We start from the raw sequence: 18,065 nt of genomic DNA, 5'->3' as shown, positions 1-18,065 counted from the left end.
GGAGGATAGGCCGAGACCTGACCCTGTGCCCACAGCAGCCTCGCGGCCCACAGTTCCTTTCAAAGTGCACGAATTCATGCACTGGGCCCCTGGTTTGTAATAAAAACACACTAGAAGAAAATAGTCATGTGTTTCTGTTAGTGGTTTTTCTGGCTCTAAATCCCTCCAGTTTTGGATGGATTTGCTGTACAGGAGGAAACCTAAGGTAAGGCACTGAGAGTCTCACAGATCTTCCCCGGTAGGCCACAGCCTGCTAATCTAATCCTACTTGGCAGTAAATTTAATTATCCGAGAAATGTTATTATTCTTGTTTTATATATCTGCTTCCTATAAATGAGCATCATTTCAATCTAGGACACACTGAGAACAGTCAAGAATTGTATCTTGCATTTATAATTTAAGAAGCTATATTTAAAAATTACGGCTTGTGTTTATGTGGCTATAAGAAAAATTAGAAACCAAACAGATGGATATTTATAAAAACTGCTATTTCAGGAAAGGACTTAAAGTTAGAAGCCCTTTCCAACTCCTCTGTAAACTGGGGAACATACAATTACTTTAAGAATTCAATTTTTCCCCAATTGCACCCTAAATTATGGCAAAGGAAAAACATTCAGAAAAAGACTTTTACTTACTCAAATTTTAGATGGATTGCTTTTTTGGAAATTTTCTAAGTAATATTACATGAAATCCCATAGCTGATAAAAGGCCAGACATTTGCTTTCTTCTCAAGAGCTGAATGCATTTTTATGTATAACACAGATGGTATTCCAGCATTTACCATATGGAACAGGACGGAATAATTAAGTTTCATCATCCAGGTACCGTACAAATATGAAGGTAAAATAGAATTGTCATTGACAGTCAACACCGTACATTCCATGTTATGATTAATTCCAAGAACACAAATTTCTGCATCTTGAGTGGTAATTGTACTTTTCAGTTGTAACAACATCCTCAGAGAGTTTTCAGTTTGTCTTTATCTTGCTCCTTTTGACTGTGAAGTGCAAACGATTCCTGAACGAACTGCCTGCACATGGGGCACCGCTGAAAATACCTCACACAGCCATCGCACAAGCACGTGTGCCTGCAGGGCAGGAGCACCCAGTTCACGGTCCCGTTCTGGCAAACCACGCAGTCCTTGCTACTCTCCTCCGGAGGCTCTACTTCACTTTCAGAAAGTCCAGCCTTTTCCAACAAGCTGCGGTCTGTGCTTTCACCTTCTGGAGAGGAATTGCTGGAAGGAGTGGCATTATTATTTGCAGACATGAAAAGTTGCTGAAAAAATCAAAGAACCAAGTTTAAAGATAATTACAAATGTCAATTACTCTTCAGAGGGTCATAAGAGATGCTCGAAATTTATGAGCTAGCAAATAATAGCTAACTTCTATGGGAACTAACTGTAAAAATATATCCCTTGATAAATGGTCATTCTTTGAAACTGCAAATGAGAAACAAAGATAAGACTACAAGGGTACAACTTACCTTAAGATCATGAAATTGACCTTGAGTCGGGAGTAAATATTGACATAATATTCTACAGGACAGTTTATAAGTTTTATCAGGAATATGAATTACTGACACCATGGAAATCTAAAATAAAAATTGAACACCAGTCAGTACTTAACCTCTTTATATTATTTCACAGATATGTGAAAATGTCTCAAACAAAAATAAGCTGATAAATTAGAAAACTTACAATAATTTATTCAAGTCAGTCACTATAGAGAAACCAGTTATTGACATATTTTTTCCAGAGTTTTTAAAATTATACTAGTTTACAAATTTAATGTGATCCCAACAAAATAGCTGAGTTGACTCTAAAATTCTCAATATGGGAAAATAACACATAAGAACAGCTAGGAAAATACTGAAAAGAAAGCTATGGGGGAGAGGATATTAAGCACAGTCAGATATTAAAACATACTACCATGCCTCTAGAGTTAAAACAGTGTGGTACTAGCACATGGATAGACGGGTGTCTGAAACAGAATAAACCGTCCAGAAATCACATATACAAATATGATAAAAATGGCATTTCAAATCACTGGTAAAGCGAGTCTTTTTAATAAAAAGTATTAGGACAACTGAATAGCTACTTGGAAAAACAAAAATTAGATGTATTCCTCATACCATACACAAGAATAAACTGCAAAAGCATAAGAAATCTAATTGCAAAAAAATAAAACTATACAAATACTAGTAGAAAACATGTGCATTTCTTTCTAGTCTCAATGTAAGGAAAAACTTTCTAACTATAACTCAAACCTAGAGGCAGATCAATTTGACACATTTGACTATATAAAAATTAAAAACCTGCATAATAAAAAAGCACCATAAGCAAAGTTAAAAGACATATTAGCAAGCTGGAATAAAATATTCGCAATGTATATCACAGACTAAGGGCTAATATCCCTAACTTATGAACAACTTTAAAAATTGAAGAAAGTAACCAAATATCCCATAGAAAAATGGGCAAAAGACATGAATAGACAATTCACAAAAGATATAATCATGGTCCTTAGCCATATTAAAAAATGTTCAATTTTACTCACAACATGATAAATGCAAATCAAAAATTTACTGAGATATTTCTCACACATCAGATTAACAAAAATTCAAAAGCTTGTCAATACACTCTATGGAGTAATAATCACACTCATATATGGTGGAAATGTTAAAAAAAAAAAAAATTTCAGCCCCGGCTGGTATGGCTCAGTTGGTTGGGTGTCATCCTATGACCAAAGGGTTGCCAATTTGATTCCTGGTCAGGGCACATACCTGGGTCAGGGGTGTGCAGGAGGCAGCCAATCAATATTATGCTCTCACATTGATGTTTCTCTCCCTCTCTCTCTCTCCCCCTCCCCCTACCTCCCTCTCTCCCACTCTCTCTAAAAATCAATGGAAAAAATATCCTCAGATGAAAATTAATAACAACAACAACAAATTACATATATAAAGATCTGGAAAGACACAAATATTCACAGTGGTTATATTTGGATGATAGAATAAAAGTGATTATACTTTTTTCTTTTGGCTTATCTAGATTTTCTAATGTTATTTCCTGCCATAAGCATATATTCTATGAGTAATACAAAAAACAAACTGATATAATTATGTAAAAATGAAAAAGTTTTAAAGCCAAAATCTTGCAATAACAATCCCTGCTTTCCTTTATCTACTTATAATAACAAACTAATGACTAGCTATATTATCTAAATGTAATTTTTACTGTTACAATAGGAATGGGAGAGTTTAATTTTCTTTTTTTAGATTTAGAATCTCTGATTCCCAGATAAAATACTGAAAAACCATTTATGAAAAAGAATTATGAAATGCTCAGTTTGCTTTTAAAATTAAGAACAGAGAACATGCCCTGGCTGGTGTTGCTCAGTAGTTAGAGTGTCAGTCTGAAACCAAAGGGTCGGGAGTTTGATTCCAGGTCAAGGGCACATACCTGGGTTGTGGGTTTGCTCCCTGCCCCCAGTCAGGGCACATGAGGGAGGCTACCAGTCAATGTGTCTCTCTCACATCGATGTTTCTCTCCTTCTCCCTCTCCCTCTCTCTGGGCACATGAGGGAGGCTACCAGTCAATGTGTCTCTCTCACATCGATGTTTCTCTCCCTCTCCCTCTCCCTCTCTCCCTCCTTCTCCCTCTCTTTCCTACTTCCTCACTCCCTTCTACTCTCTCTGAAAACCAATAGAAAAAATATCCTCAGGTGAGGAGTAACAAGAAAAACAAACAAAAAAGAACAGAGAACATTATTATAAAATATACTAACAATTATACTTTAGTTCTACCATTAGGCTCAATCTGAGAGATAAGAGATGGGAGAAACAAGATTTAACAGAAAAAAAAGGGGAGAGCCTGCTGATAAAAAAACACAGAGAAGGACCAAGGCAGGGAAACATAGGCAAAGAAAATAGCTGTTAACACTTCAGGGCCAGGGCCCAGGCGCCCCTGTGGGAATAAGCCGCCCACAGCCACAGCAGGGCCCTGGAATCTTCATTCCAATTGGGTCAGGGACCTGATAAGCAAATCTTTCTCTATTTATAATGCCATTGTACACTGGAAAGTGGTTAAAACAGCATTTAAGTTATATGTATGTATTAGCATGCACACACCAAATCCTTTTCTATTTAGATGGAGGAAGAAAAGTTAGAAAACAAAGACTATCGGTACCTCATGTAGATAGAAAGCACCAACCCAGTGAGAAGGAAAGGAACCAAAGGAGAAGCTGGGAGGAAGGTGACTGAGAACTGACCCTTTTTTGCAATAAAAGGAAAGAACTAGGGGAGCTTAGAAGAGATCAGGAAGGCAGGGCTATGAAACATCAACCTAATAGGTCTTATTTATCTTCAATTGAAAAGGGGGTGGGGGAGAAACCAGAAGATCTCTCATATACACTTCCTCATGCATGTGCAACTAAGGAGTTCTGCTGCCGAGCTCTATGAAGCTCACCAACACTGCTTAGTATGACTTTTCCCACACTGATTAAATGTATTGAGCACCTACTGTGTTTAAGGCATGGTGCCAGATTCTGAAAATAACTGCTGTTGGTATGTCTTTTATTTGGAAAAAAGAACTTCAATTTGATAAGGTTAAAACCCCAAAACATAGATTGGCTTAACTGCATATGAACAGGGTCTACATTTCCCAATAAGGGTCTAACACCTTCCAAAGCTCTATGCACACTTGTTTCAGAAAGATATTCCTGTAAAAAAGAAAGGGAGGAAGGGCTACTGGCAAAGAACTACACAGGTTCAGGGTCAAGCCCATCTCTTATTTCCTGAATGATTGGAATTTTTCTACCAACTCTGTTTCAGTCCTTTTAAAAGGATATTTGCCTAACACAATGTTGTTAGAAGAAATAAATAAGTTAATGTTACTTAATAAGTTAATATATTACAAAGTGCCATAAAGATGCTACCATTTCTTTATTAATGAACATATCTATATCATGCACTTCAGAAAATTAGTAAATTGCGTATAAGGGCATTCTTACCATGATACTATTTCACCAACTTTATGTCATGTATAAGTTTCTACCATACTTAGAGGATTGTCAAGGCTCAGGTCTTCTTAGCTCCCTAAGATGCTTTTATCTTCCTAATAGGGATAAACTACCAGACTAAAGAAGTAATTAGTATATAATGAGAAAGGTAATTATCACTATAATTACTGAAAATATAGGGACCAAACATATATAAGATGTAGATGCAGCAGATACTATGATGAAAACAAGGTGACTGTAAACATGCAAAGAAAAGAGTGGATACTGTCTGAAAATTGAGCATTTTGTTTCACTACTACAATGCTCATTTATTCAGTGCTCAAAAAAATGTTAAAAATAAATATGTCTCCCAACAGACTTTTCTATGCAGCAAACATGACAGAACGATGAAATTAACTTAATTCAAACATAATATAGCTTTTATTTTCTAAATAAAATCATATTCTTGTAACCCATATGGGAAAAAAAAGTCATACTCTAAAGGAACTGTTACATGTATAAAAATCATACCGATGTATTTCCCATGTATTTATTTATTTTGGGGGGGGGGGTGTGATCAGGTCAAATGTATACCCTCAGAAATTAAAATACTTTTTCTACATCACCAAATAATTAAGACCTATTATCCAAATCACTTAAAAGTAATGCTTCCAAAACTTTAAAATTACTTACAATATCATAAATTTCCCGGTCATCCTCATCAGCTAGGGTCAACAGTGCTACCAATGGATAGCGAGATCTGGGCACTGTCCCAAAGTCTTCAATGTTAGTATCTTTTGGTAACTGGCAATATATTTCTTCTTTGCTGTCCTTTTTAATACTTTTTGAAAATGTAAAGGTAAATTGTCACTATAAGCAAAAATACAATAAAATACCAAAGGGGATCGTAACTTAGCAACACTTTGTCCATAAAAAGTCTAATGTCTAAAATTCTCATGTCCTGATAGATGTAAGATAAAGGATACAAATACTGTTCTCGATGGAGATATTCGCTATACAAAGCATCTTCCAGTGCTTGGGGAGTGCTTATTCGGAAGCAATAAACGTGCTTCTGCAGAGCCTCGTACAATTTTTGAACACTGCACCCCCAGTAGCATGTGAGGAGGCTATCTTCAAGGCAATCTGTTGTCAAAGTTATGCCAGCTGTAAAAAACAAATAAGACAGAGAAGAAAATTACCTGATGTAATTTCTAGTACAATTATACATAGCGAGTAATAAAAGCTTCTTTTTGGATGCTGGCCAGGCTGCTGGCAGTTAAAGGAACTCATTAAAGGGTATGTGCCTATAAACGAAGGAACTGGTCTCTAAAACAGGAGATATAAAAAACCTCAGTGTCTACACAATTTTGAAGCACTACCAGTAAACCTGATTATTTATACATTTATGCTTGGAAGTGATCAATTTAATGTTTTTGGTGACTTCAAGACTTTTCCCACAAAGATTTTACAAACTGCAATACAGTTCACTATTGGTAGCCTACCACTCTAATAGTGTCTACAATCCTAAAAAAGGAGATAGCCGAGCTGTTTCCAAAAGTAGATCCACACAACCTTGTAACTACAAGCAGCAGAGCTCTCTCTGAAAGTGGATACACACCACCCGCAGCCCAACAAGATGATCACTGGAGTAGGACAAATATTAAAAAGAAATTGAGCTTTACTAATATCAATATACACACTGACAACATCAATATACATTCTTGTCACAAAGTTAATGTCCCATGTAATATGCAAAATATCCTGAGGAAAGAGTGGGGATTCCAAAACATGGAAGTGTAATAGTGATGTCCTCTTTCATTTGTTTGCTTTCAGCATAATAAAAGATATTATGATTTGAGTAAAGCCGATTAAGGGGGCATATAAATTATAAATGGACAAATTATAATATACAGTTTTATCTACTTACTTATGGATTTACTATATGCCACCTATGCGATTTTCCCCCTCCCTTGTAGCAATAAGTTCAAAGGCAGCAACATCCAGTGCCTCACGTTGTGGGCAGCGCAAGCTGCAACGTCTAGTGCTCAGTGGCAGTGGTGTACTTGCTAAATCAAAAGGAAACGTTTTTGGTCATTGTGAGGCAGGACAGTAAGAAGCTGGGAAAATTCCTTGACAAGTGGAATGAGGGAAACTGAGACAAAATAGTTAAACAAGGCTGAGCAATTAACAGCCCACTAGTAAATCACAAGATCTTATCTTCCCTGAACAAGGACACTTAGGAGCAGATGGTTTATACCTCTCCTCCCCAACCAGAGAGAGAATAGCTTAAATCACCCAAACTCCAGAATGGATGAAGGAAGAGGAATGAATAACAAAAAAAAAAAACAATTAGAGTCAGACAAATCCAAGATAAAAGTAAAGCAGTGGAACTGACCATAGAATGATCCCAAACTCCCCTACAGGCTCATTTTGATGCATCAGCATAGTAAAGGACACACCTGGAAAGCTGCTGAATATTCTATTGAGACCCTCCCCTGAGTCTTCCCCTAAAATTCCCGTTAGAAAACAAATAAAAACCCTTAAGACAAAAGACCCAGTCCTCTCGCCTGAGCACTCCCATACCATTTCTTCAGGCATGTCCTTTTACTTTCTTTCCCCTTAGCTCGAAAGGTTTCCAGGAAACTTGCAATCAGGTGAGCAATGGGCAGCAGCAACTAGTCCTGGGCTAACCCTGTCAACTGTCTCCAAGGGCCCTCTTTTTGCCTCTATATCTTTCTTTCCTGAGTCCACACAGCCCAGCATGGCTCACTTCTGTTACTATAATTTGTTTCCTGAATCCACCCGGCCCCACATGACTCAATTTTGTTACTGTGACCTCCTTTCCTGTATCCAAACAGCCCAGAGTGGCTCAATTCTGTTACTGTGACTTCCTTTCCTGAGTCTAGGCAGCCCAGTGTAGGCCCACTCCTGTTGTTGTGATCTTGGCTCTTCTATCTTAAGCCTATCCTTTGTTTCACTGCTCCCAACTTTAAGAAAGGTACTCTCAAAATCATCTGGACTCATGTTGTGAACTTTTTCCTACACAAAGTCAAGAACCCACACATTCCAGATCATGCCAGGGCAGATCTGCTTCGGTCCCGGTCACTTTCAGTGACAATTGTTCCTGACTGAACAACCTTGGTCTCTGATTCTGGCTTTCCAAACCTACTGGCAAGTCTGTATACGCTTCAATATCCTCCCCTCCCCCCATTTTATTTATTTATTGTTGACAGTATTACAGATGTCCCCCATTCCTCCGCCCTCCATATCCTTTTACTGGAGTCGTTTCTGTTGCTTGCTAATAGGAATTCTGATTAATATATTACCTACTTTTAAAGGTGATCATCAGAATGCGTTGGAAGGAGATACGCAAATACAACCAGATCATCCACAGGATGCCAAATATTGTACTAAGTACAAAGTGTCAGATTTTGAGTATGTATAGTAGCAGTGACATAGAGCAATTTCTAATCACAGTTAAGCAAAAATTTTAACTGACAGAAACTTTACATACATAATTGATACCAGATTTGATTTCACATTTTTATGATTCTAACTATCAGGTATTAATTCAATTAGCTTTATTTTTCAATTAGCTGTTAAATAGCTGAAGAAAATCACTCCATTAATACAAATTTAAAATATATGTATTAAAAATCATACATAATTTTCTCTGTCACTTTAGAACCACACAAAGTGAGGCAAGAAAAAAAAAAGTTGGAAGTAGATGGGAAAGGGGAAAAAATTTAAAGCCTACAAAAAAAGTGTGTGGGGGCGGGGAAGAACCCAGAAAAGTATTACTGGCAAAAATGTAAAAAGATGTATAAATAGGCTATTCATTGTAGCACTAGTTATATCAAAATGCTGTACTCCACCTAAATGTTCATCAATAGGAATTAAATTAATAAAATATGGCATACTCTCCAATGAAGTACTAGGAAGCTCTTCAAAAAAATTGAGGCATACCAAAATATCTGTATATAGTACTACTGTGAAATGAGCTTCAGAATATACCATTAAATGAAAAAAGCAAGGTGTAGAAAATATCACAGGGTGGGGCAAAAGATGGTTTACAGTTGTGAATACGAGAAATAGAGTTTATTCTTGTATTATTATTTATTATTTATTGTATTATTTCCCATATGAACAACTGTAAACCCATTTTTCCCCCACTCTGTATATAGTATGCTACTGTTTATCTCACAGGAGAGGATATCCAAATATATGTGTTTGTTTACACTAAAGAAAGAACAATGGAAAGATAAGCCTTAAAAAACAACTCCGCTTTACACAACATACACAGTATCAGTCTAACTGCTTTGTAAAAAGAATCAGAGTTCCAGACATTCAGAGCTAAATAAAACTTGTTTATAGACTTTGTATACTTGACTAAAATGGGGCACGTCACAGACTACTGATAATGATATTAATCAGATTTTAATATGTCTCTGACATTAATATCACAAGCAAATGAAAAAGAATTACAGAATCTATAAAACTCTGCCCTCCACAATCTTTCATAAACTTAGGACTGAGGAGAATATATTGATTTACACTAAGCATTCAAACACCCTTAGACAAAACTATTCTCCCTTTAGTTTTTATCACTTCTTCTGCAAAGATCCTTATATTCAATTCCCATTCTTATATTTTTTTAGTCTTCTAAAATTCAGTGCGTACACAATAACATCTTAGATCAATAGCATTAACAGAATTGGAAAATAGACATAATCCAGAAAATTCAGAATCCAAATGAAGTGAAGCAACCTAGGTAGGATTTCTCTCAACCTGCCTACCTGTAACAACCAAATAAAGGGACAGTGTAAAAGATGGTCTTGCAAGAAATTGAAAAAAAAATTGGGGCTATAGTCAAATGAGTTGAGCCATTAATAAAAGGAGAAACAAGGGGGCAGTAAAGCCACACATTCTCCTACAGAAAAGTCTCTGTGAGAGAGGAACTAATATACAAGGAGCCCCTGCCCGAGGATGATGAAACCAAAATATTGGGAGATGAAAATTTTGGTCGTAATGAACAGAAGCTCACAAATTCCTCCAAAAATGCTGTGTGTCATTTTGCTTAACTCTTTTGCTTATATTGGCTCTTTCCAGGGTGAATAAGTCAAAATACCAGAAAGCTGTTTACAAAAAGACAGCAGAATCCCTGAATTGAATTAATACAACACAAATACTATGTCCTGAGTACCTACTTTCAATTTCATTAAAACCTCTACATTGAGGACATGGAAACATCATAAATCCAAATACAGTATCATTAGAGAACAACAACAAATCCCCAAAACCCACCTCTGGTAAACAGAACTAAATGACTAAGATTAAAACTAATTCTCCAGCCCTAGCTGGTTTGACTCAGTGGATAGAGCGTCAGCCTGCGGACTGAAGGGTCCCAAGTTTGATTCCAGTCAAGGGCACACGCCTGGGTTGCAGGCTCGATCCCCAGTAGGGGGTGTGCAGGAGGCAGCCTATCAATGATTCTCTCTCATCATTGATGTTTCTATCTCTCTCTCCCTCTACGTTTCTCTCTGAAATCAATAAAAAGATATTAAAAACAAAACTGATTCTCTGGTTAATTTTCAAGTAAATCAGTTCTCTATATGTTCCCTGTCCCTCCCCTATGCGCCAGGCACCTTGGGTATAGTGATTTAATAAACAAAACAAAACAAAAAAACAAACAAACAAGGCCCTGGATTTTTGAACTATTTATACACCAAAAGAAATAACTTTTTAAAACATCACAATTATTGTTCAGAATATTATTTCAATATCTTGGTTAGACATCTTTAATGACACCCATCATTCCACAGTTTAAGCAAATGAATTTTATTCTGCCAAATAAAGAATAAAGAAGAATTCCCACCAAAATTCTTCTCCTTATTTCCCCATAGAAGACAGATAATGAGTAATATGCATTGGTATTTAAAAATTAAAATACTTCAATAAGCACGCTATAAGTACACACATTTAAAATGTTCTTCATGTACTTCAGTAACGCTATTGTTGGTTAGCATATAGTGTTTTGGGCATAGCTGAGAGGTCCAGCTTCCAACATTTACAGGGCAGGCGCTATTTAGGACTATTTCTATCTTAATAACGGCAGATTGATCGATTTCCTGACACTTTCTAGTTCACAAGTGTCCTGTGTTTGTTTGCTCACGATGTATCCATTCTTACTTTCTCAGTGTCTCCAGGCTTTGGACCTATGCTGCGGGAAGAACCACTTTGTACTAGAAGTTTTTACAGGCAGTCCTGCTCAAGAGCCAGATGTGACATTACAGCAGGTCCAAGTGCATGGCCACAAAGGTCAGAGATCACCAAGCCACCCTATTCTGTACATTTTATTCAGGCATGTTTCCTAAATAAGCTAGTCTTGTCTGTCATATCTTGAAATTTGGCTTTCCCAAATGAAAAATGTCAGAATGAACTCCTTATCTACCACTAGTGGGGAAAAAAAAAAAAAGGTCCTTAGTTTCCTTCAATTCATAGGGGTTATTATATATACAGAGTGTCCCCAAAAATGTATACACACTTTAACTGCTGATAGCTCAAGTTTGAAAATGAACTATTTTTAAATAAACACTGCCTTCAAAGTGTGTGTATACATTTTTTGGGATACCCTATATACACACACATACACAGTATAGTATTTACAGCTAAGGAAGAAGGTAAGAAACTCTGTACTTCTTCATTGTAAATCAAGATTTACTTCAGGTTGATAGTGTAACTAATTTTTGGCAAGTGATTCTGAAAGTCAGAGGCAGGAAGATGACTAGACAAGAAAGTTCACAGAAGATAAGGGAGCAGGATGTCAACAAGGAAGGACTGGTCAACTCTGTTAAACTCTGCAGAGAGAGCACTAACTCAGGCCTGAAAATGTGCCCAGTAAATTTATGACTGCCAGGGGTTAGGGGTAGGGGGCAGAAGTGCTAATTAGTCATCTTGGGGAAAGCCATTTCCATAGAGGGATACAGGTAAAAATCAGACTACACTGCTCCAAGGAGTAAAAGGGAAGCAGGCTAAGAGGAGAAGGCAAATGCAGATCACTTTTATGAAGCCTGGCTGTGGCTTTGCTGGCGTGGCTCAGTGGTTGAGCACTGACCTATGAACCAGGAGGTCACGGTTCGATTCCCGGTCAGGGCATATGACCAGGTTGTGGGCTTGATCCCCAGTGTGGCACATGCAGGAGGCAGCTGATCAATGATTCTCTCTCATCATTGATGTTTCTCTCTTTTTCTCCCTTTCCCTTCTTCTCTGAAATCAATAAAATATATATATATATATTTTTAAAGCCTGGGTGTGAAAGGAAAAAGAGAAATAGGACAGTAGCTAGAATAAGATGAAGAGCTGAGAAAGTTTAGGGTTGTTTTTAAGATACCAGAAATGTGAGCAAGCGTAAAAGGTGATAGGGTCTCAGTCCAGAGAACCTGGTAGAGCCACAGAATTGTACCTAGAACTGCATGCTCTGTGTCTCTGCTTAACTGTCACAAAAGCACTTACAGGTCCAGAAGTTCAAAATTGAATTCATTACCTTTCTTCCCAAACCCGCTTTCTCCTGTATTTCTCATCTCTGTAAAAAGACCCAGCTATGGAGGACCCAAGCAAAGAATTTGAGTCTTCCCTAACTCTTCTGTCTTGTCTGTGCCCGGCATCCCCTCTCTTTCACTCCATTGGCTCCTAGATAGGCTCACAGACAATTTGTTTTCCGAGTACAGAAACAAACAACTACCATCTATTATTACCATCTACCAAAATAATTTTAGACCAAAGTACCATAATTTCAGACTAACAGACAGCTGTTCTTCAGAAGGTGAGCAACCTTATATTAACTGAACTTACACTATACCATTCTTACCTTTCTCACTGCACTGAAGACTTCTCTTATTAACACCTGTGATACTTCATTTTAGTGTAAATAAGCACATGTATTTGGATATACTCTCCTGTGAGATAAACAGTAGCATACTACATACAAGGTGGGGCAAAAATGGGTTTATAATTGTTCATGTGGAAAATAATACAATTAATAAATAATACAAGAAAATTAAAGGGCTAAAACAGGGGCAGAGAAAGAGAGAAGAATCTTTGGAAAATGGCTACCAACTTGAAATCGAAGCTGAAGATGGATTAGTGATCTCTAAGCCAAAAGGATTCTTGACTTGTCTCATTTGCTTTTTGAAAACTCTTGTTTTGAACTGGGTCTCTTCAGAATTTCTCAGAATTACTGGAACATCCCAACCAAACCTGAAGAAAGGTGAAAATAAAATAATACATTATTTTAACAAATGTTGAAACTTTATGTTATATGTAAACTATGTTATGCTTCATTAGTTAATCCTCTTAACATATCAGAAAAAGAGATTAAGTTACTCAATTTACATTATATTTGAGAATTAACCTAGAAATAACAGAGATTAGAGGTCCCCTAGAACTGCAATATATTGTTAAGCTGGTTGAACCGACATACTCTTGAAAACAGAGTTCTATTGTTAATAACAAAGAAGTATATGGATTATAAATTGTACCTAATTTATGAGCAAAAGCACGATAGAATTATTAAATTTTTAAATGGCATTATAGACAAATACATATATTTTTTAAATATATTTTTATTGATTTCAAAGAGGAAGGGAGAGGGAGAGAGAGAGAGAGAGAGATATGTAAACATCAATGATGCAAGAGAATCACTGATTGGCTACCTCCTGCACACGACCTACTGGGGATCGAGCCCACAACCGGGTATGCGCCCTTAACCGGAAATGAATCTGCAGGCTGACACTCTATCCACCGGCCAAACTGGCTAGGGCAACAAATACATATTTAATATGCAGACTATTTGATATTATTTATGGGATAAGAGAACTTTTAAACACCAAAGATAGCCCTTCATTTTATAGCATATTTTCTCCTTTTAAAGTTCATGTAAAAATGTAATACTGAACAGACTTAGAAGGAAAATGAAAAGGACTAAATTCAATTATTTATAAAATTAGAAAGCAGCTAAGTTTACTCAATTTAAATAAAATAACTGAGAATGAATACACATTAGTTTAACCAAGAGACTTTAGATTAAGCAGGCAGTGAGGTTCATACTTGGATGCACTCTCTTCTCTCCAAACACTTAGTAGTGACAGATAAAAAGAAAAAGAAAAATCAAAAAGACCCTGCTGAAATGAACAAATAAACTATGTTTAAACAAAGGAACAGAAGAACTCAGCAATGAAAAGGAATAAATTATTGCTACGACCATATGGATAAATCTCAAAAACAACATATTGCGCAAAAGAACCCATGCTATGATTCCATAAAGTGAAATTCTAGAGTCCATAAAAGTAATTGAGTAGAAATAAAAAACAAAACAATGGTTGCTTCTGGGGTGTAGGAGTATGGGCTGACTGGGAAAGCGATAAGGAAACTTTCTCTGGTGATGGTAATATTCTATATCTTGATAGAGGGTTGAGTTGTATAGATGATGTGTTTGATAACACTTAAGATATGCACATTTCATTGTTTATAAATACTACTTCAAAAATAAAGTACAAGTGGGTGAAGAGTACAAGTTACTCTGAAAGTGATCAACAAATAAGATGGACTGATGGGTGGATAGAAGGATGGATGGATCAGGACAGACATGTAATAAAGACATTATAGCAAAAGGTTGATTTGGAACCTAAATGATGGGCATATGCATGTTTACTGTATAATTCTTTCATTGTATGCATGTTTGAAAATTTTAATAATAAAATGTTGGAAAGAAGAGGCATAGTTGAGTTCAAAGACATCTTCATAAATTTGAAAAGGGCAAAAAATATAAAGTGATGAGTAAGGCTTATGCCATGGTTTGATGGGCTCTGAGTCTGGCAGTAGGCAGTGGAAACTAAGCCTTCACATACAAGTTGTCCACTCAAGACAAGGGCCAGAACCAGGTTCACAACTTGAATCCAGGCGTTGGGTTAGGTCAGTGATGGCGAACCTTTTGAGCTCGGCGAGTCAGCATTTTGAAAAACCCTAACTTAACTCTGGTGCCATGTCACATAGAAATTTTTTGATATTTGCAACCATAGTAAAACAAAGACTTATATTTTTGATATTTATTTTATATATTTAAATGCCATTTAACAAAGAAAAATCAACCAAAAAAATGAGTTCGCGTGTCACCTCTGACATGCGTGTCATAGGTTCGCCATCACTGGGTTAGGTCAATATCAATATGGGACAGAACTATCATTTTAAGACCCGGTCCTTTACTAGGGAAGGGGGCTGTCTATAAATCTGGGTGTAGGTAATTGTAAAATGGTTAAAAGAGGTCCCCAGTTTAATCAGGTCAGGGCACATGCCTGTGTGGGCTCAATCCCCGGTAGGGGGTGTGCAAGAGGCAGCCGATTGATGTTACTCTCTCACACCCATGTTTCTCTCTTTTCCCTTCCTCTAAAATCAATAAAAACATTTTTTTTTTAAAAAGCTGAAAAGCAAGCATCGAACAGATCAAATTGTTTCCAATTAAGTTAACTGCATCCCAAAACAAAGCTCAAGAATATTTATATGAATAGAAACATCTAGATCAGCCCTGGCCAGTGTGGCTCAGTTGGTTGGGTGTTGTCGTGTGCACTGAAAGGTGGTTGGTTCTATTCCTGGTCTGGGCATGTACACAGGTTTCAGGCTCAATCCCCAGTAGGGGGCGTGCAGGAGTCAGCCGATCAATGTTACTCTCTCACATCGATATTTCTCTCCCTCCCTCTCTCTGTAAAAATCAATAAAAAATCTTTAATTAAAAAAAAAAAGGAAACAAACATCCAGCATCAGATAAGGTAAAATGCACAATGTTTAGTGTTCAATTAAAAATTACCAGGCATGCAAAGAAGCAGGAAAATATGACCCACAATGAGGAGAAACTAATCATAGAAATAAATCCCCCAAAATGACACAATACCGATACCAGAATAAGTAGACAAGGACATCAAAATAATTGTTGTCACTATACTTTTTAAAGAAGATAAGTAAAGATTGAGCATTTTATACAGAGATATGGATTATAAGATCCAAATACATTGCTGAAGATGAAAAATATGTTTGAGATGAAAAATACACTAAATGGGATTAATAGCAAATTAGATATTACAGAACAAAATATTAGTAAATTTGAAGATTTAGCAACAGAAAGTATGTAATATGAAACACAGAGGGAAAAACAACAAAATAAAATATCAGTGAGGTAAGGGACAACTTCAAGCAGTCTAATGTACATGCAGAGGAGGGGCAGAGACCATACAAGAAAACTACAGACTAATATCACTCAGGAACATAGATGCAAAAAGTCTTAGCAAATTAAATCCAACAATATATAAAAAGATTAATACATCATGACCAAGTGAGGTTTATCTCAGGAATGCAAGGTTGGCTTGGCATAACATTAAAAATTTATATGTAATTCACCGTATTAAAAACAGAGTAAAAAAAACCAACCACATATGATTATCTCAATACATGAAGAAAAAGCACTAGCTAAAATCCAATGTCCATTCCTGATAAAAACCATCAGCAAATTAGGAATGTAAAGGATCTTAACCTGATAAAAGGCAGCAATAAAAAATGTACAGTTAACCTCATACTTGAAAAACTGCTTTCTTCCTAAATTCAGGAATAAGACACATAATGTGTCCTTAAGCAATCACTCCACCTCTGTGTAACTGTTACCCCATTTGTAAAAGTTTATAACAGGGCTAGGCACAACGTAAGTGCTAACAATGATAATGTTGGTGACTGCACAGACTTAGGAGCTGGCAGAGGGCTAGAGCAGAGGTTCTCAACCTGTGGGTCGCCAACCTGTGGGTCATGCCCACTTTGGGGGTCGAACGACCCCTTCACAGGGGTCGCCTAAGACCATCGGAAAACACATATATAATTACATATTGTTTTTATGATTAATCACTATGCTTTAATTATGTTCAATTTGTAACAATGAAAACACATCCTGCATATCAGATATTTACATTACGATTCATAACAGTAGCAAAATTACAGTCATGAAGTAGCAACGAAAATAATGTTATGGTTGGGGGTCACCACAACATGAGGAACTGTATTAAAGGGTTGCGGCATTAGGAAGGTTGAGAACTACTGGGCTAGAGAGAAAAAACAAATCCAGAAACTTCTCCTCTTTGATCCTCAGAGTCAATTACTCCATAGGTTCTGTCTCCACTGCTCACCATTGCCCCAGTACCTTTTAGAGGTTCAGTCAGGAATGTGGAGTGGTAGGACAAAAGACATAACCTTTCTATAACAGCCATAGAATAACACCTTCCCCTGCTTTCCTTCATCCCTTGGATTGGAAAAAAACAAAACAAAACAAAAAAGCAAATGAAGAAAAAGCACTCTAGCCTGGCCAGTGTGGCTCAGTGGTTGAGTGTCAACCTATAAACCAGGTCATGTTTTGATTCGCTGTCAGGGCATATGCCTGGTTGTGGACTCTATCCCCAGTGTGGGGCATGCAGGAGGCAGCTGATCAATGATTCTCATCACTGATGTCTCTCTCTCTCCCTCTCCCTTCCTCTCTGAAGTCAATAAAAATATATATTTTTAAAAAGATACATACATACATTCCCTGGCCTCTTCCTCATAATTTTAATTTTCCCTACCTTCCTCCACCATTTTTCTTTACCCCCACTGTCTGGCTCCTTATACCCACACTAAAAGCTAGAATCCAGATCTCATAGTATCCATTTCTACCGTAGGTTCAAGAATAGTATTTCAGGTACTTTATCATGTTGTACCTAAAAATTGCAATTAAAGAATCCTTAAAAATGTAGGAGCCAGAAACTCCAAAAGGCAGGGCTTTGAAAAAGTAACAGGAAGCAGCCTGTTGTCAACATGAAATTCCTTTGTAATATGCTTTATATTCTCCATGATGTATCTGGTTTTAAAATAAAAATATTTAGACAACCTGGAGGAAATGGACAAATTCCTAGGAAAATACAACATTCCAAAACTCAATCAGGAAGAATCTAAAAATCTCAATAGGCCAATAACTATGGAAGAAATTGAAGCAGTCATCAAAAAGCT

At 36.8% G+C, this 18,065-nt stretch overlaps 1 protein-coding gene across 4 annotated transcripts in view; it reads right to left on the bottom strand.

Moving 5' to 3' along the window:
* Nucleotides 1-373: 373 nt before the first annotated feature.
* Nucleotides 374-18,065, bottom strand: part of CGRRF1 (cell growth regulator with ring finger domain 1) — a 28,612-nt gene continuing 10,920 nt past the window's right edge. For 2 of the 4 annotated variants that reach the window (XM_014545596.1, XM_005873593.2), the window contains 5 exons: nt 13,111-13,250; nt 5,981-6,158; nt 5,688-5,835; nt 1,486-1,593; nt 374-1,278 (listed from right to left, as the gene is read on the bottom strand). In XM_014545596.1, the coding sequence (XP_014401082.1) occupies nt 958-1,278; nt 1,486-1,593; nt 5,688-5,835; nt 5,981-6,158; nt 13,111-13,174 (819 nt within the window). In that variant the 5' untranslated portion in view covers nt 13,175-13,250 and the 3' untranslated portion in view covers nt 374-957. Of the gene's footprint in view, nt 1,279-1,485; nt 1,594-5,687; nt 5,836-5,980; nt 6,159-8,324; nt 8,483-13,110; nt 13,251-18,065 lie in introns of those variants that run through there. The other 2 variants (XM_014545597.1, XM_005873594.2) reach the window with 2 other exon arrangements.

Source organism: Myotis brandtii, unplaced genomic scaffold (assembly GCF_000412655.1).
Source record: "Myotis brandtii unplaced genomic scaffold, ASM41265v1 scaffold413, whole genome shotgun sequence".
NCBI lineage: Eukaryota > Metazoa > Chordata > Mammalia > Chiroptera > Vespertilionidae > Myotis > Myotis brandtii.
This window is presented reverse-complemented; position numbering and strand designations above follow the sequence as displayed.